The sequence below is a fragment of the Chelmon rostratus genome, chromosome 5 (assembly GCF_017976325.1).
Source record: "Chelmon rostratus isolate fCheRos1 chromosome 5, fCheRos1.pri, whole genome shotgun sequence".
NCBI lineage: Eukaryota > Metazoa > Chordata > Actinopteri > Chaetodontiformes > Chaetodontidae > Chelmon > Chelmon rostratus.
The window spans coordinates 836,368-863,820 of record NC_055662.1 but is presented as its reverse complement, the minus strand read 5'-3'; the positions used below and the strand labels follow the sequence as shown (position 1 = coordinate 863,820).

The 27,453-nt window shown below is 40.5% G+C and overlaps 1 protein-coding gene across 1 annotated transcript in view; it reads right to left on the bottom strand.

The window, feature by feature from the left end:
- The window catches only part of npr3 (natriuretic peptide receptor 3), a 33,837-nt gene extending 6,611 nt beyond the window's left edge, over window positions 1-27,226 (bottom strand). The window contains exons 1-7 of the mRNA XM_041936430.1: window positions 26,267-27,226; window positions 11,144-11,266; window positions 9,503-9,678; window positions 5,716-5,851; window positions 3,051-3,145; window positions 2,320-2,437; window positions 2,121-2,205 (exon numbers count right to left, since the gene is read on the bottom strand). Of these exons, the coding sequence (XP_041792364.1) occupies window positions 2,121-2,205; window positions 2,320-2,437; window positions 3,051-3,145; window positions 5,716-5,851; window positions 9,503-9,678; window positions 11,144-11,266; window positions 26,267-26,927 (1,394 nt within the window). The 5' untranslated portion in view covers window positions 26,928-27,226. The remainder of the gene's footprint in view (window positions 1-2,120; window positions 2,206-2,319; window positions 2,438-3,050; window positions 3,146-5,715; window positions 5,852-9,502; window positions 9,679-11,143; window positions 11,267-26,266) is intronic.
- Window positions 27,227-27,453: the final 227 nt, after the last annotated feature.

Here is a 27,453-nt window from a genome sequence, read left to right as displayed (position 1 = left end):
GCAGTGGGCAGGTGAATAAATGTCCTGTTTTCCAAAGACCCATCCAGGCTGTACTCCAAACTGCAAGGAGATAATAACTCATTATATAAGTGAATCCCAGCTAGAATTACAGCACAAGGACAGACCCATCCCGAGCTGAGAAATACTGGAAGGACACATGGGAGAAAGAGGCATCACACACTACCAGGACTGGACATGATCCACTCCTACTCGTTGAAGAAGCAAAAAGTGCTCTGTGATCACTTAGCAGCACAAATTAGTGAGCTGCTAACAACAGGTACCCACAAGAGTAGCTAACAAATGGCAAGACAATCCTGATCATGAAGAATACCCTCAAGGGTACCACACCTTCAAAATACTGGCCAATAGCCTACTTCTCCGTAACATGGAAGCTCTTCGGGCATCCAGCAGCAAATTGACTAGACAATCGAGTCAACACATGAGCAAAGCTCAGAACGGCATTGGAAACAACACCAGAGGGACAAAGCACCAGCAGCTGGTCGAAAGAGCAATCACCCAAGAGTTTAAGACAAGGCAGACCAACCTGGCCTACGACTATGACTCAGTGTCCCACACATGGATACTAGAGTGCTTGGCACTATACAAGGCTAATAGTGCACTGATGACATTCACCATTTACTCAATGCAGTTGTGGAAAACATCACTGGAAGCCAACTCCAAGACCAACGCACAGGTCACCTATACATACACCAAGGTGATGCACTGTCCAATTGGCCACAGGCCAGTGGCAGCCACGATCAGGATGCTAGGAGGTCATTCACAGCCAAATACCTTCAGAGGTGTCATGACTCTGCTTTTTGTGTTTTTCCTCATCCCTCTCTGTCAGCAGGTAGAGCGTGAGAGAGAGGCGGGCCCGATCTCCTCAGGAGCGAGCCCCACTAGACCCACCTGCTCCTCATCTGTAATCAGCAGGGCTTCTTAAGCCATCTCCAATTTGACTCCGGTGCCAGATTATTCTCCATGCTCTCGCCTCATCTGTCTCGCTCCTGGATGATCATCTGCCTCTATCCTCATTCCCATTGCCTAACTGTGATTTTCTCTAGTGAGTTTTCTCCTGGACACTTTGAGTTATCACCCTGATGGTGATTTTGTGTTTGTTCTTTATTTTGCTGGAATGGTAAGATGGCCATAGGAGGACCGAGATGTCACTGATGTCAAGACACAAAAACTCCTCACAATGCAAAGAGGGCGGACAAGGATCCAGAGTGCCAGAGCCATAATTCAGGGTGAAACATCCATGAATACATAAGGAAGATGCCTACTGGGATGAACTGCTAAAAGAGTTCCTCAGGCAGAAGACAGAGGGTGATGAGGATGTACCATCGGCAGATAGAGGAAGAGGCTGACTTCAAGTAATCCTAGCAGTTGCTTGGAAAGACACGTGGCCTAGCTACCATTGTTTGAATGGGTGAATGCAGTCTTGTGTTGTAAAAGTGCTTGAGTGGTCATCAGACTAGAAAAGCACTATATAAATACAGTCCATTTACCATTACCATTTATGGAAAAACACAGAAATGTGTGCTGCTGTGAGTTCAATATCACATAAAATTATTGCACTAACCAAAACATTTCTCAAATTGGGTGAAGAGAAAGCAAGACACTTAATGGTAGCTAAGTTACGTTGCAAGATTGATTACATTCCCTTGTGTTTTACTTCCAGGCTTAAATAAATGTGTCCAAGATGTGCATTAACATTTCCAAATTAATTTACAGCTTTCAATTTGTATTGTGCAACACTATCAAACAGTAGTGTCAGCTAGAAAGTAGTGGAATGCTACTGTTAGCTGTTGTTCTATGGTAGCTAATAGGTTATCAAATATGCTGTTTTAACTTGAAATATGCCATTCCGAATTTTCACTATCCACTGTGTTTTCAGTTGCTGATCAGCTGGGAAGTGGTGAAATTATAGCTATTTCTCATTCCATACATGCATATGACATGCAACCTGCAACACAGCAATACAAGATTATCCTTTTGATGGAAGCCTTTGAGCTATCCACCCTGAGTGTGACATCAGCTGACAGTACATGTCAGACAGAATATGAATGTGACAATGCTGTGTTAGTATACATGAGAAGATAAATATCATCTGTTGTTACCTGAAAAAGTAGAATGCTATAAGCATTGCAGCTCCCAGGACAGCTCCCACTATAACCCCAGTCAAAGCTGATACTCCTAGTCCACCTGTTTGGAGGAGCAGTTATTGATTAAAACATGTATTCCACCATACACGCTGTAGCTAACATAAAAAGTCCAAGAAAATTTTGACAGGTTTCAGTGAAATGAGTGTTCATTTACATGATTTGTCCGCTATCTCTGCATGTGCTTTGTATCTTCTTCTCAGAGTGAAATGGTCAGTGCTGAAGGCGGGCAGCAGCTGAAAAGTTCCATTCGCACCAAAGTAGTTGGCCACCACCTGTAAATTAGCATACCATATAATCATCCAGTTTAATTTCCACAAGCATATTTACCATCTTCTTCCTATTAGGGAAGACATTAGCACCTTGGGGAGAGTGAAGCAGATCCGCACCAAGTAGCTCCCATTAAAAGGATTTTTATTAACTGTGACATTCAATACAAATTACCAGCAGTGAAAAAGTGCATTTCATATTTAACATGTACATAGATTTGTATATCCATGTTACACACATATGAAAGGTACTAAAGGAAAATCACAGTGTATACAAATCAAGTACCCCCAATAATTTGTACTACATAAAGGACTCAATAGCCATCATATATATTACCCATTAGTAGTGCATCTATTTATTTGTTCCTGAAAAAACAAAAGAACACCATATGTGAAGAGGTATACTAAAATCGAAGAACACAATATACAAAACAGTGGTGTTACTATTGGAGATGTGACACAGGGTACAGAAATTGTCAAAATTAAGGCCTTTAGGGACCAAAGTGCCTAACACATGTATCCAGAAGAGTTCACGTTTCAGTGGATGTTTGACTACCTCAATTGCCACATATCTGTGCTGAATTTGTGTTTTGATTTGGAAAAGTGTACAGCCACTTACCTCATACGTTCCTGCCTCAACATTGGTCATGGCCATCAAAGAGAAATCTCCGTTTCTGTCACCATTGACATCCATGGATACCTGGCCAGCGATTCCTGTCCGCCATTATGAAAACAATGACAACATCATTTAGTTTGTCAATTTGTCAAATTAATAGTAAACCCTGCTTGTCAACCCTAATCGAACATTTTGTATGAATCAATTTTCAACGAAGAGAGTGTAGGGCTATTCAACTTTGAAACTCAGGGGAGAGATTCAAGTGTGGGAAGAGAGTTCTCAGCCTGTACCATACACCTATTCTTATCTTAAATATTTGACGCAAATCATCAACAATAACTGAGTAGTGCTTAAAATAAAAATAAATCATTCTGATTAAACACGCCTAAACAGTAGAATTATTATTTTTCTGCTTTAAAAAAATAATGTTTAATGTAATTAAAACAGGAGCATCTGTAAATCAGCCTGCATTTATTTATGTATTAACATGAGTAATTCTTACAGAATGTTCAGTCAGTTTGTAATTCACAGATGATACTGATACTCAGTATGAAAAGCTTCTCCTTTAGTTCATTAAATTCCTGAAGGCAGGAGGTCAGATATACTGATAAATCTGCAGCCTCCAATCACAATCGGAATCATCTTTATTGGCCAAGCATGATTACACATACAAGGAATTTGACTCCAGTTTTTCATTGCTTTCAATGTTACCCACTGTTTGAAAAACAATTCTCAGGAGTATATATGGAAACAAACAAGGACAGTAAAGCTGAACAAAATACACATCTATTGTCAATAAAGAATATTCTGTAATGTGTATGAAATGTACACATATTGGGAGGACATTGTTATTCTGCCTTAAAGCCAGCAGTAGCGGTAGCAAAATATCCAAATCTATGTCTGTGTGAGGGGTGGGTGAACTGGCAGGATGGGGCATGACGCTGTTGTGTTACACATTCACTGTTGTTTGTTTATTTTAATTATGTACTTATTACACATATTTGTCAGTGGCACCTAAAACAGAGAGCAAGATAGACAACCACACACACACACACATGGAGAGAAGCCCCTCCTTGCAAATCATCACAAAGGGTGATGGTCCTGTGTGATGATTTGTGTCTGAACCCGGCGTTAAGCCTCTTTTGCTTATGGAAAGAAATGTTTGCTGTAAAAAAAAAGCAAAGCCAGCATAATGACAGATCATCCTTACATCAGTATTTCAGGGTCTCTGCTGAAAAAGGGCTGCTGAACTGCATGTTGTCCTAATCACTGTGACATCTGAACATTTACATTCGTTATTGTTGAAACAGATTTCGCCTCCCCTCGTTTTCGCCGATAGCTTCATTATGCAGTTTGCTCTGAGGAGTTAGAAGCCAGGCAGATGTACACTATCTGCAATGTGCTCACCAAGCCAGGTCTTAGTGAAGCACAGAGTAGCAGATCGGGAAAAGCTTTTTCCGCCACACCTGCTGTTGGGCAGTTTAAACTATAACATGCATTATATTTTATGTACTCATCATCAGTTTCTTTAAGTAGGAGTAAAAAGTAGAATATTCTCTGAAATACAGTAAGATCTGTTAATGTAGGTAAAGTATAAATGGAAATACTTGAGTACAAGTTTTGCACATTTGTACTCTAGTTAAGTACATTACTTTAGTAAATACTTACATTCTTACATTCCACCAATGAGTTAGTCAACAGGAAAAATAATAACAAGTCATGTTAATACTTGGCAGTAATGGCAATATAAAAGAACAGTAAGAGGTTTTGCACAGCCTGTGATATTATGCAATCATGTTCAGCAGAGAAGTCAGTAGTATCATACACTGGCACAGCTTAACAAGCAAAATATTTATCCAGCAGTTTTTCTTACTTGCCATGAAGTAATTTCATGGCAAGTAATGGCATCCTTTCAGTCTGAGAAGATAGCGGATGCTCTGTTGAGATGATGGATGTAAAGCTTGGCTGTGTAACACAGGCAATGATTGACATTGTCACAATGTCACAATGTTGTAACAACACCGGGTTATTATAATCCGGGAGGATGAACGTCCTGTTCCCCCTGTGTTTCAGTGGTTACGTTGGCTGTGGCAAAGTATCAGCTCTGGGAGGTGCTCTGTCGCAAGCAAATTTGGGATGAATTTAGTTATGAAATCAATTGGTTTATCTTCTTCTTCTGCCATGGGTATCCCCACAATCTTAATGTTGTGTCTGCTGGAGCAAGCTTTCAGGTTGAACACTCCACGTTTGTGGCTAGGTGCTGAATTTGCCTAAGTCAGAACACTTGTTTTTGAGATAGTTAGTGTGTGATTCATGTGCATTCACCGATATTAAACTTTGCACTCATGACATTGAGAGTATTGGCTGTATTAATGTATCTTTTATTGATGTTTACATCTTCCCAAAAGTTTAGCCTCATCATTATAACTGGTGTTACTGGGCAATCAGCTGCCACACCTGGTTTTAAAAGCTCTAGATGATGGTTTCAAAGGAACACCGAAAGCTTGAAACATGCAAACATGCCGCTTTTTTTTTTTTTTTTTTTTTTTTGACGTAACTTGATTCTTACAAGATTTGCAAAGCTGTATATTACTTTCAGGATATTTTAAATAACTCCACTTAGTGATAAGGCAGTCATCCCTGATTCAGAGTAAGCAGTGCGTTTTACCTTCAAAAGTCCTGTTCCACATGCGTAAGGTGATTTCCGTTCCATTCTTCTTACTGTATCCACTTTTCATGGCTTCATGCAAGGCAATAGCATACAGCAACATGGCATCATGGAATCCCTCAACAAACATGTTGACCTGAAATAGAACATATAGTCATAAAGAGAAAGTGATTGTACAGTAGCTGTCACCTTTTCACTGAAATTATGCAAAACAGTCACAATGTCCTCTTAAGACAATTTCTACAATGTATACTTTAAAGAATTGATACCTTAAATACATTAAAGCAATTAGATGGACAAGGCCTGGCCACCAAATTTTCTAAGCCCCTCCCGGAAGAAATTGAGAGTATTTTAAAATTACTATTATTATTTAAATGTTAATGTTAATCATTATTATTTGAAATTCTTTGACCACATTACAGTAGCAATCAACATTAGGCTATGTATGCTATCATTTTCATAGTGTCAACTGAAAAGACATTTTGCCTCTGGTAATGCAGTTGAAGTTTGCCCTCTGCTGGCTCACTACTTAAGCTTGATTGATATTAAAACTGGATACAAATGTTTTTTTTTGTTGTTTGTTTTTTATAACCAAGCATGATTCTTCACATCATAGTTTAAACAAATATCACTACAGCTACTTTGCATGACAGCACTCTGTTTTTTCCAGTATGAATGGATACCAGAGAGGGGTTCACGATAACAACAAAAGTAACTCTGACAATGTGGTGGCCATTAGTGACAAGCACTAATGGCCACCACACACATATTCTACTGCTTGTTTAGCCATTAATTGAGTTTCCAGCACATCTCACACATGGCTTTGTTGCTTTTCTGTATTTATTGGCACTTGACTTAAAATGTATTTTTAAAGATGCATTTCACTTGTTTCTGACTTTGCCTTCAACAAATACATACCATAAAAATTGCTTTTCCTGTTTGTATTTAGTAAGGGGTAGAGAGAAGGTGTAACACATGAGGGAGGAAGGCAGACAGTCACCTGCAGTCAGAGGACATAAATAGACCTCCAAACAACTGTCCTCCTTGTGAATACAGACGGTGTTGATGCCCTCCAAACCAAAACAGTGACCATGGAGTTGTAAAGTCATTGTTCTGAGGCCACAGAGGAAGAAACGTCTGTCGGCATACGTAAACAAACATGCATGGTGGTTGTTCAGAAATGCATGGCCGTTCTTTCAAACTTTTTTTTCTCAAACACTTTGAGTCTGCCTCCTGAGTTGCATCAGCCAGGCAGCTAGCTTGTTGCAAACTGCATTGTTGAGATTGAAGAGATGTGTGTGCAATAGCTCCTCTGCGCAGAACTGTAGACATGTTTCACATCAATGGAAGAACGTATTCCCTCAAGTGGCTGCCCCCCCCAGCTCCTCTTTTCACCCTCTCCCATGGGCGTCTCTTATTCTAAGCACTCCATGGCCCTAATCCCAGCAACATCAAACACAAGGACTGTCACAACGTGTTTTTAAACCACCTCCAGTGTCAGTGTCTAAACACTCCACTAAAGCTTACCTTAATGACTTCTTCCCTGTTGCACTCACCCCCAGCATCATGAAGTGCTTTTAGAGGCTGGTCCTGACTCATCTCAAAACCTGCCTACTACCCAGAATGGACCTCCTTCCAATTTGCCTCCTGCCAGAATAGTACAGAGGATGCTATCCCCAAAGTACGATACTCCACCCTCTCTGCAACACTAATACCTATGTGAGAATGCTGTTCATCGAATTTAGTTCAGCATTAAACTCTACCATCCCCACCAAACTCAGTGACCTGGGTACCAACACCTCCCTCTGTAACTGGATGCTGGACTTTTAACCAACAGACCCCAGTCTGTTAGGCTAGGCAACCGCCTACAACCTCAACGCTGAATACCAGCTTCTCATAGGGCTATGTGCTGTGAGTCCTCCTCTACCCCCTCTTCACCGACAACTGCACATCTGTACATGGTTCCAATACCATCATCAAGTTTGCAGATGACACAATGGTGGTTGACCTCATCAATGACAATGATGAGTCACCCCACAGTGAGGAGGTCCACCACCCTGGTCAAGGCTCATCAGCATCTCTTCTTCTTGAGGAGACCAAAGATGGTCCATCTGTCTGAAGGTTCCACAAATTAAACCAAACTTTGTGAAAACTTGAGAGGATATGGCATTCCAGCAACTTCCCTTTACTAAATTGGGACAAAGCTAACTTTTAAGTACTTTGCCCTAAACACCTTGGAAACTCATTATCTAATGATATACCTATTCTGGGTGGCACTGATCTGGCCTCCAGCATCACCGTAAGGAGTTTGGCATTTATCTTTTTTTTGTTTGTGTGTTATGTCTTTTAACTCCCATGTAACAAATTTCTAGGACTGCCTTTTTTCACCGACGTAACATTGTAAAAATCAGGCACATCCTGTCTCAAAACGATGCCATCCACACATTTGTTACTTGGATTATTACAATTCCTTATTATCAGACTGCCCTAATTTGTTACTTGAGACTCTCCATGTGATCCAGAACACTGCACCACGTGTTCTGACAAAAACTAGGAGAAGAAATCATATTTCTTCCATATTAGCCTCTCTGCACTGGCTCCCTGTAAAATCTAGAACATAGTTTAAAATTCTTGTCCTTAACTACATGGTCAGGCACCATCTTACCGTAAAGAGCTTGTAGTACCCTATTACCCCACTAGAACACTGCGCTCCCAGAATGCAGCCTTACTTATGCTTCCGAAAGTCTCCAAAAGCAGAATGGCAACCAGAGCCTTCAGCTATCAAGCTCTCCTGTGGAACCATCTTCCAGTTTTGGCGTTTATATTATGATACTTACAAAATGTAATTTCCTTATTCTCTCTTTGATCATTTATCTTCCCTGGTGCCCTGGTTGTTTCTTCTTATGCATATTCCACACAACAGATGCATTGCGTGCTATAAATGTTCTCCAAAAAATTCTGATTGTAATATAAACATGTCATACATTTGTCATTTAATGGCAATGGTCTTTAGGAATTGTGTTTCTTGGTACATAAGAAATTTATATTTGTATCAAGTGATCTACTTGTAGGTGGAGCTGTCATTTTTGTCATTTTGTATATATGAAAAAGCTTGCGAATTTCATTGTCCAAACAACCTCTTCTTTTTTCTTTGTTGCAGTTTTCAGGTAATTTTATTTGCTGTATGCAAAAACAATGTGCTTCTCTAATGCAATGTTAGGCTTGCAACGTTGCAAGTATATTTTGTAAGATTTTTTAAAGATTGCAAACTATGTGAGTTGAGTCCATGAAGAATAAAAAAAAAAAATCAGAAACTTAAATGTTGGAACCTAAATGTTTCAATGTTGTTGTTTTTTTCATTATGTCATGTGTTCTTGTTTGAGGGTTTTATTGCTGCCTCAGCAGCCTTTTCCCAATTTAGGTGGGGCCACTTTTCACCCTTCAAGCCCTGGTCTGAAAATGAGATCCACTCCATCACATTTCTTAGCTGTTGCCACCTGTTGCTTTCACTGGTTACTCAGTGGCCATTCATTTAGGTTTTATCTCCATTCTCCTCTCATATTCTAAAGACCTACAGCCTTAAATACATGTTGCATTGACCCATAAATGGCGTTTTTAGTGATCCCACATTTTAGCCCAATTCTAATTATACACAAATACTACCTGACTCATCAGTGTCTGCAAATTCATCAGACAATATATTAATCAGTTATATTTTAGAGAGATTCCATAAATGTCATCAAGGCTGAGAAAATCATTGAGTGTGAGGATAGACAGACATACGTACAGTTTCACAGTCTTTGCAGTCATGAAACCCAGCTTTTTTGATGGACTTTTTCATTTCCATGGAGAAGTTTTCAAACTCAGGATTGACTGTCCTGAGCAGTGTCACAGTGTTCAGAGAAGCATAGGCTTGCCTTGCCTCGTTGTCGTATTTATCTCCTCTCTTCCATGAGCCATTACCTAGGATATAAGTTAAGAGGGACAGAATAAAGTGGATTTTCCAAATGTTGATAAATATTATTGTTTGATCACAATTAATTTTAGAAAAAATGATATCTAAAGCTAAACTTGGTGAATCTACAGTAAGGCATGACTTCTGGGCTAAGTAGCAAGCTACAGTGTAGTCCTTACAGAACAGAGGCCTTTAGTAGAAATACACAACATTTTAGAAAAAAACTAATGAATATAATGGCAAAACAGAAAACTAAACATTTCACTAAACCAGAGAAAGCAAACTGTAGTGAACCCTGCTCAGTTTCCCTCAGTATTACTTTCAATATAATTCTACATGGCACAAACTTAATTCATCTTCATTATTGTTGCATGAAGTCACTAGCATGCCCTTGATGTAAGAGGGCCAGGTTGCTGTGGCTTGGGGAGGTCAGTGGGCATGTAGCATGTCTGACTTTCATGCCAGGTTGTAACACAGAACACATCAGTAAACAGTTGTCTGTTTCCACATCTAGCCAAAGTACAGCAACATTATCATTCATTTAGAGTCGTGTTTGTGTGCAACTCATGAATGTAAAAAAACATTCTACCCTCAGCTCTGGTTTAATCTCCACCAAATCTTTAGAGAAATTAGTATTTTATCAGGCAGTCTTTGAGAGCCTAACCAGATACAACATCACAGCTTGGTTTGGTGAACTCTCTGTGCAACTGAAATCCAAACTAGTCCGAGTCATCCAGACTGCATGGAAGGTAATAAGGGTAAGACCTCCAATCCTATAATCAACCTCTGGCTGTTCTAAAACAAGCCAACAAGATAACACCCATCCCATGTGCTACACACTGAGTACCAGCTACAGCCTTCAGTGAGGTGGTTTAGAGAACAACGCTGTCAACTGAATAGAATTTAAAACTCTTATATACTGTGTTTACTTCAATAAAGAAGAAATGAGAGCAGATCAAATATGGATGAAATCAATATGGAAACCAACAGAGCTTTACTTACACTTATTTTTGTTTTTTCAGTATTTTTTATTGGATATTATATTTGTCTTACTGTATTTCTTTTTGTTATGTTCTTATGTTTTGTTGTTCCCTGTCGTTCTCTTACCAATGGTTTTTTATAGATGCAGCATGGGAAGTCCAATCCAAATTAATCCAAAACAATTAATTTGAATCTTAAATCTCGAGTCTTGTAAACACCTTCAAGTTAACGCTGAAAGTTATCACCTTGCACTCATTGTCATAATTGAATTTCAAATCTAATCACAGGTTGTCATTTATCATTTTCAGATTCTCACAGAGGACAGAGCCAAAACAACAGAAAATGTTGTTCAAGCTGTTCAAATATGTAAGGACTGCACTGTAGACAAACAGAAAGATTATTCATACATCAAGACTGCAGAAAATGTTCAAAATTAAATCATTATTTCAGGGTGTAAAAACACATTCAAATGTTATGTGATGTTTACTTTACCATAAGAAGAGGCATTGAAGAGTTCAACATTAAAGAACATATAATTTCCGTTGGTCAACTGTTGTTTGTGTGCAGCCAGCATGATCTCTCGTATTTTGTCTGCTCCCATGCACATGATCACCACTGCAGGAAAATGACACAGAGCAAATGCAGTTACAGTTATTTGCCAATCAGCAGTCTCCAGGAATACCATGAAGAATAAATCTTAGAAAAAACAATGTCCATCATATCATTGAGAGAAATTTTCTAGACAACCCAGTGGAACTACAGTCTTAACACTGATTAACTATTACTTTGTTGTATTCTGCAAGACTGGCTTGCAAGCATAATTACTGATCAATAATTCCACATCAAGCAGGTTTTATCATGAAGAGATAATCAGCAGAACATAAGACAAAACATGATACAGAAATATAGAAAACACAAACAGAGGCATCATTTTCTATGAGTGTCTTCATTGACGTTTATTCAATGGATATTAACGATATCAATATCTTTTGGATATTTAAGTCCCACTGATGTGATATCACACATCATCAGAGACAATAAAATACTGATAAAATACTGGATTTACTGTATGGTAATATCAGTGATACATCAGTAAATCTGATATTATATCAGTGAAGCATACATCTGCACAGTCCTTCCCCAACTTGGCAGGTCTGACCTGGTTCACCTCTTGCCTGATAGTGTGTGTGTGAAGTGTGGAGAGGCATGAGGACAGTCAATGACTATAACCAACCAAACAGGAAATCTGTCTTCTCGAACTGATTCCCAACCCCCTCATTCTCCAACCTCCTCAATCCTCACCTGAACATAGGTGAACCACAGCATTGAGTGCTGAGTCCTGCGCTCTACTCCCTCTTCACCTACGATTGCATGTCTGTACATGTAGCAGACAACATAACAGTGGTTGGCCTCAGCAACAACAGTGAGTCAGCCAATAGGGTGGAGGTCCAGCATCTAGCAGTGTGGTGCCCTGACAACAACCTGACCCCATCATCAAGACCAAACAGCTCATTTTGGACTTCAGAAAGACCGGTGCGCACACACACCCCTATCCGTATCAATGGGATGGAGATTGAAGGTGTCACTATCTTTAAGTTTTTTGGTGTCCACATCTCTGAGGACCTCTCTTGGACCCTCAACACTTCAACCCTGGTCAAGAAGGCATCAGCCTTTTTTCTTCTTGAGGACACAGAAGAAAGTCCACCTGTTTCTGTGGATTCTAGTGAATTTCTACCACTGCACCATCAAGAGCATCCTCATCATGTATAACAGTATTGCTTTGTAGCTGCTCTGTCTTAGACTGGAAAACACTGCAGTGGGTGGTGACTGGTCGGAACATGGCCACTTTTATTATGGAGGCTGTCCAGCACAAGCAGTGTCTGCAGGAGGCACACAGCATTGTCTGGGACACCTCTCACCTCAGCCATAGGATGCCTGCCCTCCTCCCCTCTGGGAGGCACTACAGAACTCACCGTCCAGGACCAGCACGTTCAGGAACAGCTTCTTCCCTGCAGCTGCACACCCTGCTAAACTCTGCTAAACTCTGCACCACAGTCATAGGGATTTTTTTCTGATAACAATATGAATAACAGATGTCATCGAGAATTACACATTAATCTTTGTCCTGTCTTCCTGTCACATCCAATCTCATAATCAGATTAAAAAATGCATTGTTTGTGTGGTCACATGCCAGCTGGCTGACAAATGTACAATGTGAGGGGAACTATTAAGCAAAAATGGATAAAGGGGTCGTGTGATGTTAGATTTTACTGACAATTGGTGTGGCTTGCATGCTGTGGAGCTCCAAAGTGGTGGATAGAGCAGACACCCCCTCCAGAAAAAAATAAAAAGCTCCATGACAGACTTAAAAAAAAATGGTAACTATCCGTAGTGACTTGTTGAAAACTTAAATATGTACTATGTAGCAGGTCAGTATGTATAAGTCCCCACAGTTACATTTCATTTTGATGAGCAGTGACTAGTATCTTGTACTGCTCACATTAATGGGTTTTGCAGAAAAGAACACTGAAGTGAGTAAGTGACAGTGAGAGAAGGAGCTGCAGCACTAATAGCCTCCATAATTAGAATTCTCTGAGCAAAGATTTTCCCAAAAAATATCAAATGTAAAAAAGTCCTTCATTGGGTTGATATAAATTTTCCCTTTGGTGTCCCAGTGATTAAAAATAAATAAACCAACAAATAAGTAGCTACACAAACAAGGGCTTCAACTGAAAACACAGTAACCCCAGCATCCCTGTTAATAAGGAAGATTCAGAGCCTTGCTGGAACATTCCTCACAACTCTGTCACTTAAACACACCTCCTGAAATATCCCTTGAGTCAGTGGGACAAACTTCACCTCAGTCCTGCCAGCACTATAGCACCCTTTAATTACACTGGGCTCTACACACACTACTGGCCCTGTGTATGCTCTGCAAGCCATTCCATGGGGCAGCGCTTGCAGCCAGCAATATTTCAAAACTTCTGGATTTTCCTTTTTGCTAGGGCACTGATGCTACTTACAAATTAACTCAGGAATGGGGCAGCACATGGTGCACTTACTTAGTGTCCACAGTGTATTTCAAGTGCCCTGTGTTGGCTGTCAACTTGTAAAGTTAGACTATATGCAAATAGGGTAAGTATATGCAAAATGTGTAATGCCATTACTCCAAAAACAAGGATTTGTGTTGTGGGATCTGTCTGTTAAGAGAGTAAAATTGAGCAAATGCCTTTTGAAAAGAATCTGTCTCAGTTGGATGAAGCCAAACCTTGACAACCGTACATGGATACTGTTGATTGAACTGCCTGAATGAGTGCTGGATAAACAGACTTGTGATTTTAATGTTTCGTGTCCTTCTTAATGGTATTGTCCTTGCTTACATATTGCTGTCTTTGCCCTTTCAGGCTGGGCCTTAAGACATTTGTGGTCATACACTAAAAAAGTGAGTGCATTACAGCTATGCAGGAGTCCAGGGGGAGTTCTCTCCCAACACAAAGACTTCATACAGACTCAGGATGGGAGTGCATGTCTCAGGAGGATTAGCATCAGAAATGTACCAATCACAGGAGAGGTGCTTTATTTTCCCTCATAAGTGGTTGTTACATGTTGTAATAATTATGCAGTTAATGGTACAAAAAATCTCTAGCAAAGAGGGAATTTTCATAAGTAAAGCATAAGGTGTTGGTAAAATGAGTGGAAGAGAAGTGGATACTGGATAATGTGCAGTGTCAGCTGAAAATGTTTGTGTCATTCTAAATTGTGAAAGAACAGACAGGTAATGAATGCATAATGCTTTGACTTCAAATGTGTCACATCACACGCCTTATCTCAGTTATACACCACTGCAAATTATTATATAAAACCATCAAAAAATGGAGGGTGAAAGTTTTTATTACTAGTAGAAAATAATCATTAAAAATGCTATTCTTCAATACATCTTACAATACTTAATATTGCCTCATCAGGGTGGTATTCCAGAAGCAGAAGAATACTAAACCTGAGCAAGACAGTGAGCAAGACATGTCACATCTGGAGTGAATAGGTCCAAAGGAGGTGCCTGAGCCTGAAACCATGGTCAAAATTATGCTATGAGGACATCAGTAATCAATCTCAGAAAATAGGGTTGAGGCTGAACTCTAACTCTAACAAAAAATAATGAACTTGTAGATTAAGTGTATTCTTCACTTCCTTCTAGTCTGCTATTTGTGTGAATCAGAACCTTGTGTGTCACTGCTTGTATAAAGTGAACAAAGATGGCTGTGTTATGGACTGGAATAAATTACAGTTAATCCCATTAGATCCTCTGTCCTCACTATGACAGACACTAACAGCATGGTAGTAATATGAATTTCACAGCTCTGATAGGAATAGATGACTCCCAAAGGCTACTTTTTATTCTGAATTCTAAACATACAAAATACTTGGTAATAACAGACAGTTTAATTTGTGGTTATGTGGTCTCGTTAAGGTTGCCTCAATTTAGTTTTTAGTGGCTTTTTTGTATTAACAAAAAAGACCACAGTCATTACTTAATGATTCAATTAGGTTTGTTCTCTTCACAGGCCAAAATAATGTCACCATTTACATGATTGTCCACACAAACTGCGTTTTTTAATAACAAATAATCATTTCCTCTCCCAACACTGTCCAGTTTAACTGATCTGAGTCTGCTCTATTACATCATGTAGTTCATTTTAGCCACACGGCTCCGTGTAATGCAATTATAAATGCACAGCCTCAGGCAATACCTTTGCCAGACCTGGTGGACAGAAGCTGGTGATGTACTAACAACCACCTTTGATAACCTCTGTTTTTCAGTCCAGGATACGTAGAGAGAAACAGACGATGCTGGGGATGTTTACTGCTGTAACGAAAGGAAAGCTCTTAAACCTTAAACAATAATTATTCTGTATTAAAACTTAGGTCTTTTTGTATTTTTAACCATGATTCCTAGAGGGTATTATAACCTTGTCCTCATTAATTACCAAAATCATATGGTGACACAAAAAAAAACAAAAAACTGGTGGGTCAAGGAACACAAACAGAAAGATGATCAGACAGCTTGGAAATAACCCAACGGTTTATCAGGCATATCTAAATCATTTTATTTGGAGGTCAAACCAAAAGTGAGCACACATGAAATCTTGGTTATGAAACAGAAAACTGTATGCACACAACTGCAGTAAGGACGGTAGGTCGATGCTGAAGCAAACAGACAGTTTTGGTAATATTTTTACCATTTGCCTTGTTGGCTCAAGCAGAAAAAATACACCATATTCAGTGCGCAGAGGAGTACTCTGAGGTTTACTTTGCTATAGATGGTGAGGAAATCCCAACAATTAGGGAGAAATCAGTTAAGAGTCTAGGACGGTGGTACAATGTGGACCTGAATGATGTTGAACAGGTTGTGCAATTTAGAAAGGATGTTGCAGAAGGGCTGGAGAGAATAGATAAATCAGGGCTCCCAGGAAAACTGAGGTTGTGGTGCTTGCAGTTTGGCTTGTATCCTAGGTTAATGTGGCCAATGTCAGTATATGAGGTCCCATTATCTGTAGCAGAGAGAATGGAAAGGCTAGTTAGCTCTTATATTAGAAAATGGTTGGGTGCTCCCAGGTGCTTAAGCAATGTAGCTTTGTATGGGAAGGAATGCTTCAGCTGCCAGTATCCAGTCTAACAGAGGAGTTTAAATGCACTAAGGTTAGGACAGAACTTTTATTATCTGGGAGTAAGGACATGTTAGTTAGCAATGTGGTTCCGAATCCTTCTGGGGGGAGGAAATGGAACCCAAGGGCAGCAGTGCAGGAGGCAGAGGCAGCTCTTAGGCATGCAGAAATAGTAGGAAATGTTCAATTTGGCCGGGGAGGCTTGGGGCTTGGCCCAGGCAAACCAGTGTGGAGTAAAGCAGGTCTAAAGGAGAAAAGAAAGCTTGTAGTGGAACAGGTGCGTAGGCAGGAGGAGTTGTTAAGGGGGGCAAAAGCAGTTGGTCAAGCCAAACAGGGACAATGGTTGAATTGGGAAGGTGTTGAGAAGAGGAAACTTAGTTGGAGGGACCTGTGGAATATGGAAGAAGGCCGTATTAAATTTCTGATAGGGGCAGCATACGATGTGTTGCCAACCCCGCAGAACCTAAGTCTCTGGGTACAGGGCGATCATGCATGCCTAACCCGGCGGGAGAAGAGGTTAAAGTCTGAACAAGACACCTCTCCTCTGCTCTGCTTTCCCCGCCCCATCTTCTCGCTCTGCCAATAGGAAGAGAACCAGGAAGAGGAAGTTTAGATAAGGTGGGGGTGTGGCCAGCTAGAGTCTCTCTTTGGGACCATGCGGCCTGTTCAGGTGAGTTTGGGTTGTAAGATACAGAGTTGGCTTGTTTTTTGATCTTTTTGGTTGTTTTCCTGTTTTGTTTGCTTCTTGAAGGAAATGTTAGGGTTTGTTTTCCTGCTTTGTTTGCTTTTTGAAGGAAATGGTAGGGTTTGTTGCTTCTTGAAGGAAATGTTAGAAGAGGCTGTTAAATCTAGTCTGTGGTTTAGGCCTCCACCTTCAGCACCCTCTAAATTTTCCACCCCCTACCCGAACAAGGGTCTGTATCCAATCCCTACTTTCATCTTTTGACTCTACCTCTTTATTTTCTACCCCCTGTGGCATCTAGGCCTGTGGTAGCATTGTAGCAGCTAACAATAGCTAAAGCGGTGAGAGTATGATAGTATCTTAGCAGTTAGTATTGGTAGCTAGCAGTTAACATTAACAGTATAGGTGAATCTAGCTTTAATGTCTTCTTCTGTTCCTCTTAGCAGGTAGCGGTTAGCACGTAACATTAGCTAAATGGTAGCATCGAAACTGTATTGTCTTCTTCTGTTCTTCCTAGCGGTTAGCATTAGCATTAGCAATAGTTAAATGGTAGCATCGGTACTGGCCACTACCTGGAGCATCTCTGGGTCAGTTGAACGTGGCAGTGCTGTTTGGATTGTGTAGGAGCAGTGTGAACTGGCACTAGGGGGGGTGACTCTGGGACGCCGGAGTTCACTGCCTAACCTCCTGGAGGTGTAGTGGGACTAAGTAGGCGAAACACTGTTGAAGGGAGGTTTCCACCTGATGACCCCCAGAGACGTGCTAGGAATCACTGCTCTTTGGCAGGTATAGAGGCAGATTAGAGCTCCAAGGTTCTTCACTGAGAATGAATCCTCTTTTTGAGCACAAGTATCTTGTGTTTAAATTAACTAAATGTCTGGTTGAATCTTCTGACAGTGCTCTGTCTTTTTTATAAGTAATGTTTAAAATACTGAGGTAAGCAAGAGTCTGACGTTTAGGCAGCACTGAACATGATATACGCCCCTAAATACCAGACATCAATGGTGGCAGATTATGTTAATTGCAGATATTTGACATATAATAATAATGTTAATGGCATGTTAATGATTAATGTGCTCTCTACAAGCCAACAAATAATTTCTGAGGCCTGTGTGTGTGTGTGTGTGTGTGTGTGTGTGTGTGTGTGTGTGTGTGTGCGCGTGATGGAGATTTTTCATCAAGCTGACATGCAGTTGCTACAACATTGTAAAGAGACTTACACCTGCCCACTTTTGAGTGTTTTGTGGATTTCTAAAGTAAACTCCAGTTGTTTCCCAAAGCCAAGAGCTATTTAGAAAGTTAAATGTGACAATTCCTCTTCATCATTAGCTACATACCTTGATGAGAATCATGAAATGCACACACGCATCTGGGGTGACTGTAGCTCAGGAGGTGAAGCGGTTGTCCATGGTGGTTCGATCCCTGGCCTCAGCAGTCTACATGTCAAAGTATCCTTGGGCAAGATACTGAACCCCAAGTTGCTCCCGATGCTGTGCATTAGTGTGTAAATGTGTTAATGCTCAAAATGAGCAGGTGGCCTAGCTACCATGTGTGAATGGGTGAATGGTTGTAAAGTGCTTTGAGTGACTGGCAGACTAGAAAAACGCTATATAAATACAGTCCATTTACCATTTACCATTTCTGGTGGCAGATGGCTGCCCACCCAGAGCCTGGTTCTGCTTGAGGTTTCTGCCTCCTAAAAGGAAGTCTTTCCTCGCCACTGTCGCCAAGTGCTTGCTCATGAGGGAATTGTTGGGTCTCTGTAGATGAAGAGTTTGGTCTGTACCTGCTCTAAATGTAAAGTGTCCTGAGACAACTTTGGTGTATATATATAAATAAAACTGAACTGAATTGAATTAAATGACAAACATCTGGGGATGTGGCGATAGAAAGACTCCTCTAGTTCTGTAGCCCACTCCTCACCTCGGCTTGAGGCTACAGGCTACGTTAGCCACTACTAGCATAACACACCCAACTGACTAAACTGTTGACAGTTGAGCTGCATAAAGTAGGTGCCAGATTTTGACAAGGACCAACAATGCATGGAATCAAAATGACATCTCTGTTTATGCTGCATCAACTGTCTATCATAGGAGTGGCAGGCTAAGTTGTAGAGTATTCCTTTGAGGTAGAGAACATTAATTAGGCTGCCACTAAATTCAACAGGCCAACATTAACACAAAAAAACAACACTGCAGAAGCTATATTTCTATGCAAGTGAAATAATCTAATACTTGTTTAAAATTATTCTGACTTAATTTGAGTGTGGTTTGCATTATCTAGTGATAAAAATGGAAGGCTGTTTGACTTGAGTAAGTCTCAGTCTTTTTATCTTATTTGGAAAGGTCTGGTTACACGTGAAACATGGTACATGGATTTCTATTTTTCTGCCCACTCACTGTATTGGAAAATGAGGCTTTGAATACCGAATAATTAGCCATCACGAGTCAAAATGACAGAATTTTGATGAACTAAATTATTATTCCTGATCTTAATTACCTCAAAGTTTAAACCCTTGTGCTGTGTACCTATACTGTACATCTCCATTTTAAATAAGTCATGAAAGTTGCACTGAAATGAGGATGAATTCGTGATAACAAACATACATAATATATATATATATATATATATATATACATATACATATATACACATACACACACATAGTATGAGGTTTTAGTACTGTTGTTGAAATAATGACTGTACTGACAACAGTGTGAATCTTAAGAACTTTCATCTAGGTTATAGGAAAGAGGACCCTCAAGTGCGAAATGGTGAGTGACAGAAAAGGTGGGGTTTTATCGCTTTAGCAGGCACATGAAGTACTGCAGGCCTGTGCAATTACCTTTTAAGCCTCCAGACAAATCTCCTGACAGAAATCTGAGTGGAAGACTACAGTGGCATGTGAATGTGGCAGCTTTACATCAGTGAGCCAGAGTCTAAATGAACAGTGGAAATAGATAACCGCGACCTGTGAGCACCAGAGCGAAAACACTCACAGAATTCATTGGGAAGACACAAAAGGTCATCAGACAGCTGGAGAAAAAAAATATCTATAGTATTATAGGAGAGAGTGCGGTGAAATAATGTAGACTTAGAGGACTTTAACTGAAGTAAAAGAGCTTCTTAGCAATTATCTTTGTGGTGTTTTTTTTCACTGTGTTCCATGTGAAGCCAACACCATGTGCAACATGTTCACAATGGAACAATAACACAAAGCCATGATGGCAATGCCAACCAATCACCTGCTATTTGATAACGAAAAAGGGTTTTCATCCAGGTCTCATTTCAAATTCAAGGATCCTGGGAATTAGAGCTGTAAAGGTTATCATATGAATTTGAGAAACCTTTTGTATAGTTTAAGGAAGCCTCTGTATTTACATTTTATCAATACTTTCAAATCAATATCAATATCCTGAAAATGTCAGAGAACCAACTTTATCAAGTATTGATTGTACAGTGGTCCTGAACTCTAAGCCTGACTAACACTGCCAAGCAAGCCAGGAAGGATACGATTATTCCTCTATACACAACAATGCATTGTATTGGGACTAGAGACCTAACGCAAAAAAAAAAACCCTTTGACTGGAATATTTAGTCACCAAACATCTATCTATGTATTACTGAGCTGGGGTGAGAGATAACATTTTTTGAGAGATAACACCCCAGCAACTTTACAACCTGAGTAAAAACATCATTATCTGTGCTATCAAAAGACATCAAACATGGCATGTCTTGCACAACGGAGTCACTCTCTGTTACTTCATTTTATGGCAGAGGTCTGGAACTAGGAAATGCTTTTGAAGCCAGACTGTAAAAGGAAACAGGTTTTTGTGCATTATCAGATGTTGTACTCTTCTTTTATACACACCAACATCCTGTGTCACTCTCAATGCATGAGGGGAGTGGAAGAGTTGAAGAGGTAGAGATCTGGTTGAGGGGAAGCAGGGAGAAGCAGGCTGTAGGCACTATAGTCTATGACCCAGCTGAGGGCAGCATGATTATAGCTAGGGGTTATGAGAGAATTTGTACTTCCATGCATGCTTCACAACATGTGTGCATCAAAGCTTGGACTCGCACCATTAGTTGTACTTCCAAAACAGAGCAGGCCAATGTCAGCCACACAATTATCCATCGTATATGATACTGAAAAAAATAATTCAGAGGACCAACCAGACTCCACAGGCCAGATGCAAAAAAACTCTGTGTAGATGCATGACGAAAACTGTGTGTAGCACCAAGACAGAAATGTAGCTATGCATTGTTTTTTGTCAGATTGATGAAGCTGTGTGTAAGACTGATTCCACTTGCACTTCCACATTTTAATTGTCACTCCGACAATTGCCCATAAATGGATGACATCTGTTTGTATATCAAAACTGGTACCCTTCCACCACTCATTAGACCTGTCGATGAGAAGAAAAACAAAAAGCATGAAGTACACTTTAACTGATCACCAGCGAAATTCTCAAACAGCATCATAGCATCTGACACGACCGGTGCATACATATATGGCTATTTATAGGGCCCATGCCAATAATTCATCACATGCACCTGTAAACCATCCTCGTGGTATCATGCAATACCTTAATCATCATTATTGAACATCCAAAGGATGATCAATGATTAATCTATGGAGATCATGTTGAAACTGACACAAAGTACTTCACAATTCAAGATCAAATAAAAAGATCAGAAGCTGTTAGGTAATAAGACTGAATGAGAATCAAAATAATGCTAAAATTCATCACTCATAATTTAATGTAAGCAACTCAGGTGTGAAGGTCTCTATGAAGCCTTTCTTTCACATCTTGAGAGTCAGATAACACAAGGAACGAGCAGTTAGAGATCCTTAATAGTTCCATGACTCTGAGAAATATAGAGAAAATTTACCTATATATTAAAATTAACTTTTATATTTCTCATTCACTCAGAATCTGCAGTTTACGAATGTTCAATGACCCAAGACACAGGCAGCTTAATAATGACAGGAGTGATGCTGACATCTGGATTGCAGTACACAGGCCACGTCTGGTTTGAGAGCAGTATGTGAGATGTGTTAAATATCACGTAGGTGGGGATATGTTAATCTGGACCTAAAGCAGTCCTTGTTCAAGTCTGCTCACACAAATACGTGGAGTTAAACAAACTCAGCATTTTTCTTTTTTCTTTGCAAATGTTTGCATTTCTGGAATCTGGCTTTATTCAGCTGCTGGTAAAAGCTCACACATAAAAGCTACTGATGTCAGACGTGCAACTCATCTTTGCACTATAGCTCAATTAGTTCCAACTGCAGCTGATGTGAGGCATCATCAGGGTCCACAGAGTATTGAGAGGAGAACAGCAGAAGTCAATAGCAGCAAAATCCCGAAACCACCCGTTGAATCCTGCACAGAGAGACACGATGGCTGCTGCATGCCTCACCAATATCGTCTCTGAAAAAAAAACTGTCTATGACCTCAAGAAATGCAGGAAAATGTGAGGTGCTGGGCTCCATCTGTGCCAAGCATCTTTGGAAAAGGTGGAGCTAAGTTCCAAAGGCCATAATATGTGCGTTTACTGTAGCTGGCTCACCACTTGCCCTTGTAGGCCGATGTTTAGCACATTCAAATGTTTTGTTATATTTCCCCCATGAGAGAGAAAAAGCGCTGCAGCCCTGACTCCCAGCTGAGCCATGAGACTCAATGGCTCAATGTTGAACGGGAACCACTGAAATTGACAGTGGTACAGGGCTTTGAGGCGAATGAACACCGGTTTTACAACATCAGATTTCAAACATTTGACGTGGAGAACTGGTTGGTGAATTACATGTTTGAGTTTAACAGGGTTGCCTCCCTGTTACATATCAGTGTGGATAATCTATGTCGCCCACCAGACAGGGCGGGTGCACCATATGTAACTATTCTGCTAACTTTACTCCTTGACAATTTAATTTCATCAACAAGTAAATGTACTTTTCCTGTCTGGCCTTTGAGACTATAGAGGTCAAGCAGCTCTTACTATGTTCACATCATCATCAACGCCTCTGAAAAAAATGAGTGAGTGGACAGTGTCAGATGTATCTGTGCTTTCATTGCAGGCTAAAGAGAAAAAAAAAATCAGTTGTCTCTTAATATCTGATATTTCATTCATTCTCCAGGCCACTGTATTACAGGCCAGACATACATGATCAAACTCTTGCTTATCTTCAGGGCAGATGTTATCCACCAACTTCATCACACAGTCTTTGAGGTTTGTTGCATTAACATAGCCACTTCATAGCTTACTTTGGTGCACTTTTCATTTGATTCATGAGCCAGTAAAAAAAGCAACTACTGGCAGTCAAAGACAGCTTCGAGCAGACAGCTTCGAGCAGCTTCACTTTTTGTGTGTGGTCAGTCCCACTCAACTTGCCATATGCATTAGCATGGTTTGTCTGATCGTGTCTCTTTACAATGAAAACCTTCCCAACAGCAACACACTCTTTGCAAATTAGGCAAACGCAATTGCTTCAGTTTTCAGTGAAGAAATATCGTAACTTCCAGGATAGGAATAGCTCCGGGAAAGGGCTGGGTACCAAACTGCTTCAGTACTATCAAATATCAAACATTTGTCATTCAGGTCCAAATTTTGACGGATTTGCGGAGTAAGCCAGTGCAGCTAACCTGTATCTGCTTGTGAGTGAGTCCATTCACCACATCGTCCACTGGTGCATCCTCACCTTGCAATCATGTGGATGGATTACTTGGATTACATGGTGTTGCTTATAGACCGACGGGTAAAAAGGAGAGAATCGTCCTGAAGTTGACACTGTGGATGATTGTCAGCCCCCCCCCTTTTTCTGAGGGTAGGTGCACTCTACAGTGTTGCGAGTCCATGTGAAACAGATGGTAAACATATGATCAGGGGAATCATGCTCTAATATAGCATGTGCTCAAGGAAACTACTGATGGCGTGCCTCTCCTTGCAAACACTGCCAGGTTGTGCTGAAAAGCTGTACAATCCTTGCTGAATCCCTTCAAACCTCTCAGTTACGCACCTGACATACCAGGAATACAAATTTTCTTGCCATCAGGTGCACTTTGTGGCTCTGCAGCGTTCAGCATGTAAAATGTATGCTAATTTATACAACAGCCGCTGCTGTGACATGAGGTGATGTAATCAGGAACTGCTATGACCAGATGACTGTAGCCAACAAACTGCCTTAGCATTCATTTTTTCTCATGTGGTTTTCAGTCAGCAGTATTAATGTAATGGTCATTTGGCAGCAAGTACATGTACATATTTAAATTAAACGTAGTAGCCCAGTGTTGATACTGTATGTTTCATGTAGGAAAAAAAACAGGGCTACTATTGCTAATAACGCATGCTGCAAGTGCATGACGTTAGGTCAAAAGTTCAGTATTCAAAATTATTTGTTCATGGCAGAAGCAATTTTGTCAACCTGGGTTAAAAATGATGAGCCACTTAGTTCTGAATGTATTGTGATTATACATACTTTCTAAACTAAATAAATGATTCTCATGGGAAAACTCATGAAACATTTTAAAGTGGCTTATTTTCTACCCAAACACTATTTAACAAGTTTAGTTACACATATATGTATTGCTAGCCGATCTGAGAGACTGCCATCTGTCCTGAAAATGGTGCAGAATAAGACAATGACAGTGTTTGAGGTAATACTTGACTGCAAGAGCTCTAATCACTCACAGCTAAGGCCAAATATAGAGAGAGGTCATCCCACTCACTTGCTTTTTTCTGCCAATTCCAAAGTCCTCTAAACCATTTCAAGCAGCTGACCCAAGTGGCTTAGCATCCTGGGTGTTATGTAAGTCTGAGTGAGGAAGGGTGCGAGTGGAATGAGAACAAACAAAAGGACGGATGCCCATCATTAGTTTTATCCTCGCTGTCAGCTCCTGCGAGATGACGTAACAATGAAGTGACTGCTGTTAATGATGGTTATTAACCATTATTAATCAGGTATTTCTTTTCAACAATTAATTTAGACTAAAGTTCTGACAAATGTCCTATTACTATTATCATTGCCAACTGATGGATTTGTCAACTGATGGAAAACTAATAAGCAAACATTTGCCATTTGCTAACATTTCCTAGTTACAGGATGATTCACATTTCTGTGAACCTGTGTAAGTTGTAAATGCAGTGTATTAATATAGTGCTTTTCTCACTCAGAGTGCTTTTACAACACAAGTCTGCATTCACCCTTTCACACACATGATGGCTAGGCCATCTGCTCATTACATGCTTTTAATCATTTACTCGCATTCACACAGCGATGACACAGCATTGGGGGCAATTTGGGGTTCAGTATCTTGCACAAGGATCCTTGTTGAGGCCAGGGATCGATCCACCGACCTTCTGATAGGTGGGCGACAGCTCTGCCGGGACTGAGCAGCCCTGTGTGGTCATTCCTGTGACTGCACACACACTGGGTCTGAATAGATCCCTTCTTTCTCACGATTTCAGTTTGAGTGATGGGATAAAATCCACGGACCGTGTTCTGGGTAAGAATGCATTCATAAGTTCAGCTGAAGCCAATATGAGGCTTCAGCTTCGGCAATATTTCCGGTTTCCCTGAACAGTGTTCACTTAATTTGCTGCAGTGTAGGGAAAGTTCAGCAAAAAGGGAATTTGGTACGAGAAAGACTTTTATACTTTCTTTACTTTCTCTGATACATCTAACTCAGTCTGCAATATCCTTTTATTGTGAAAATTAGCTTTTTCTTTGTCTTATGAGATTTTCAACTAACTCGGGTTTTGAACAATTTGAGGACGTCACCTTGGTTTAGCAAATTGTGATGGCCATTTTTCATTATTGTCTGACTGTAGATCAGACACTGAGAGATCAGACACTAAGAGAATATTCATTGCAAAGAAAATGTTGGTTGCAGCCTGAATTCAATGACTAACCATAAGACCTATAGACCAAAAGCAATGAAATCATTGCATTTATGATCGGCCTCCTGCTGGTTAAAGGTTGATGGTCAAAGATCTAGCTGATTACAGTCATTTACTGTGGATTTATCAGTCAATATTGTTTAAATGTTTTTATTTTAGTGGGCAGAGCATTTGACAAATGATGCCATTCTGTAATATTTCAAACGTGAAAGTGACTGACACTGAAGTATGACATTACAATGTCAAAATATGTCAAATGTCAAGCATCAACACCGATAGCTTTCATTAAATTCTTAGAGGGTTATTTGAGAAGTTCATACAAAAACCATCGACTTATTTAGGCTGCAAAGGGGGTGTTGAAAACTGCATTACCTTCAGTGTCATAGATGTTTTGGAGGATGTCATCAGTGTCCAAGCGATCCCCTTGAGAAAAAGCATATGTTTTAATGTTAAAGTCAGGCATGAGATGATAGACTCCCTCCAAAGTGAAGTAACAGTTCCGCTCCTCCTTGTCGTCTTCGTAGACCAACAGTGCGGTCTTCCAGGTGAAATGCTCAAACATCGCGGTGAAGGTCTCTGCCATTTTCACGTAGGACGGAGCGATGCGGGTAAGGTGGGAGAATTCGCTGTTCTTGTTGCTGAAGCCGGCGGCCAGGGCACCTGCTGAGATCACCGGGATGTTCCAGTGGGATGCCAGCCTCACCACCGCCGCCGCCTCGTACTCACACACCGGACCCAGAATGAGATCCGGCTTTTGCCCACACGACCTTTCCACTAACATAAAAAGAGCATCATTGACACAGTCGGAGCTCTCAAAGTGGATGTTGAAGTGGAAGCCGGAGTACTGTCCTCCCTCTGCCTTCAGCCTCTGCTGTGCGTAAAGGATTGCCGGTGCGACTCTTGTATGTGAAAAAAGGTAGGAGTTATTTTGTGGCAAAAATACCAAAACCTCTATGTCCTCGCTGATGGTGTGTGTCATAACTGGGTTCAGGACCATCAAAAAGTACACACACAGTGTGCTGAAATATGGCATGATGCCACTTTCCAAACCCCACTTCAGATAAATACAAGTGTTGGAGAGATGTTCTTCAAATGTTTCTTTCCCCAAGTTGGCTCCACTTGGTAGTGCACATACAGCTGCAAGCAGAAAGATCCCCGCAGTGACTAAATGGCTTAATGGTAATTAATTGTATTTGTCTTTTAAAGAAGCGAATCTGCCAAGATGTGTGTGTTTTATTCTGCATTGAGAGCTCCTTCGAAGGCTCCTGAACCTGCTCAAATTCTCTAAACAGTTGATCCGGCCAAGCTCCGCGATTCCTCGGCTCAGCCAAAAGCCACCACACACACTGGCTCCGGCCTGGAGTTTTGAAGCATCTCTTCAGGATTATTCCTGCGTCATCGGAGAGCTGCCCACCTACTTCTTAAAGCGACACTGCTGCCGAGCTCACAATGAGCCACTTCAACACAGCGAGACTTCATGTAGCTGCTGGGAATCATGGTTCTGTCAGGCTGGAGCAGCTCATACAGAATCTTTGTGTGTGTTTTTTAAAAATGCTCTG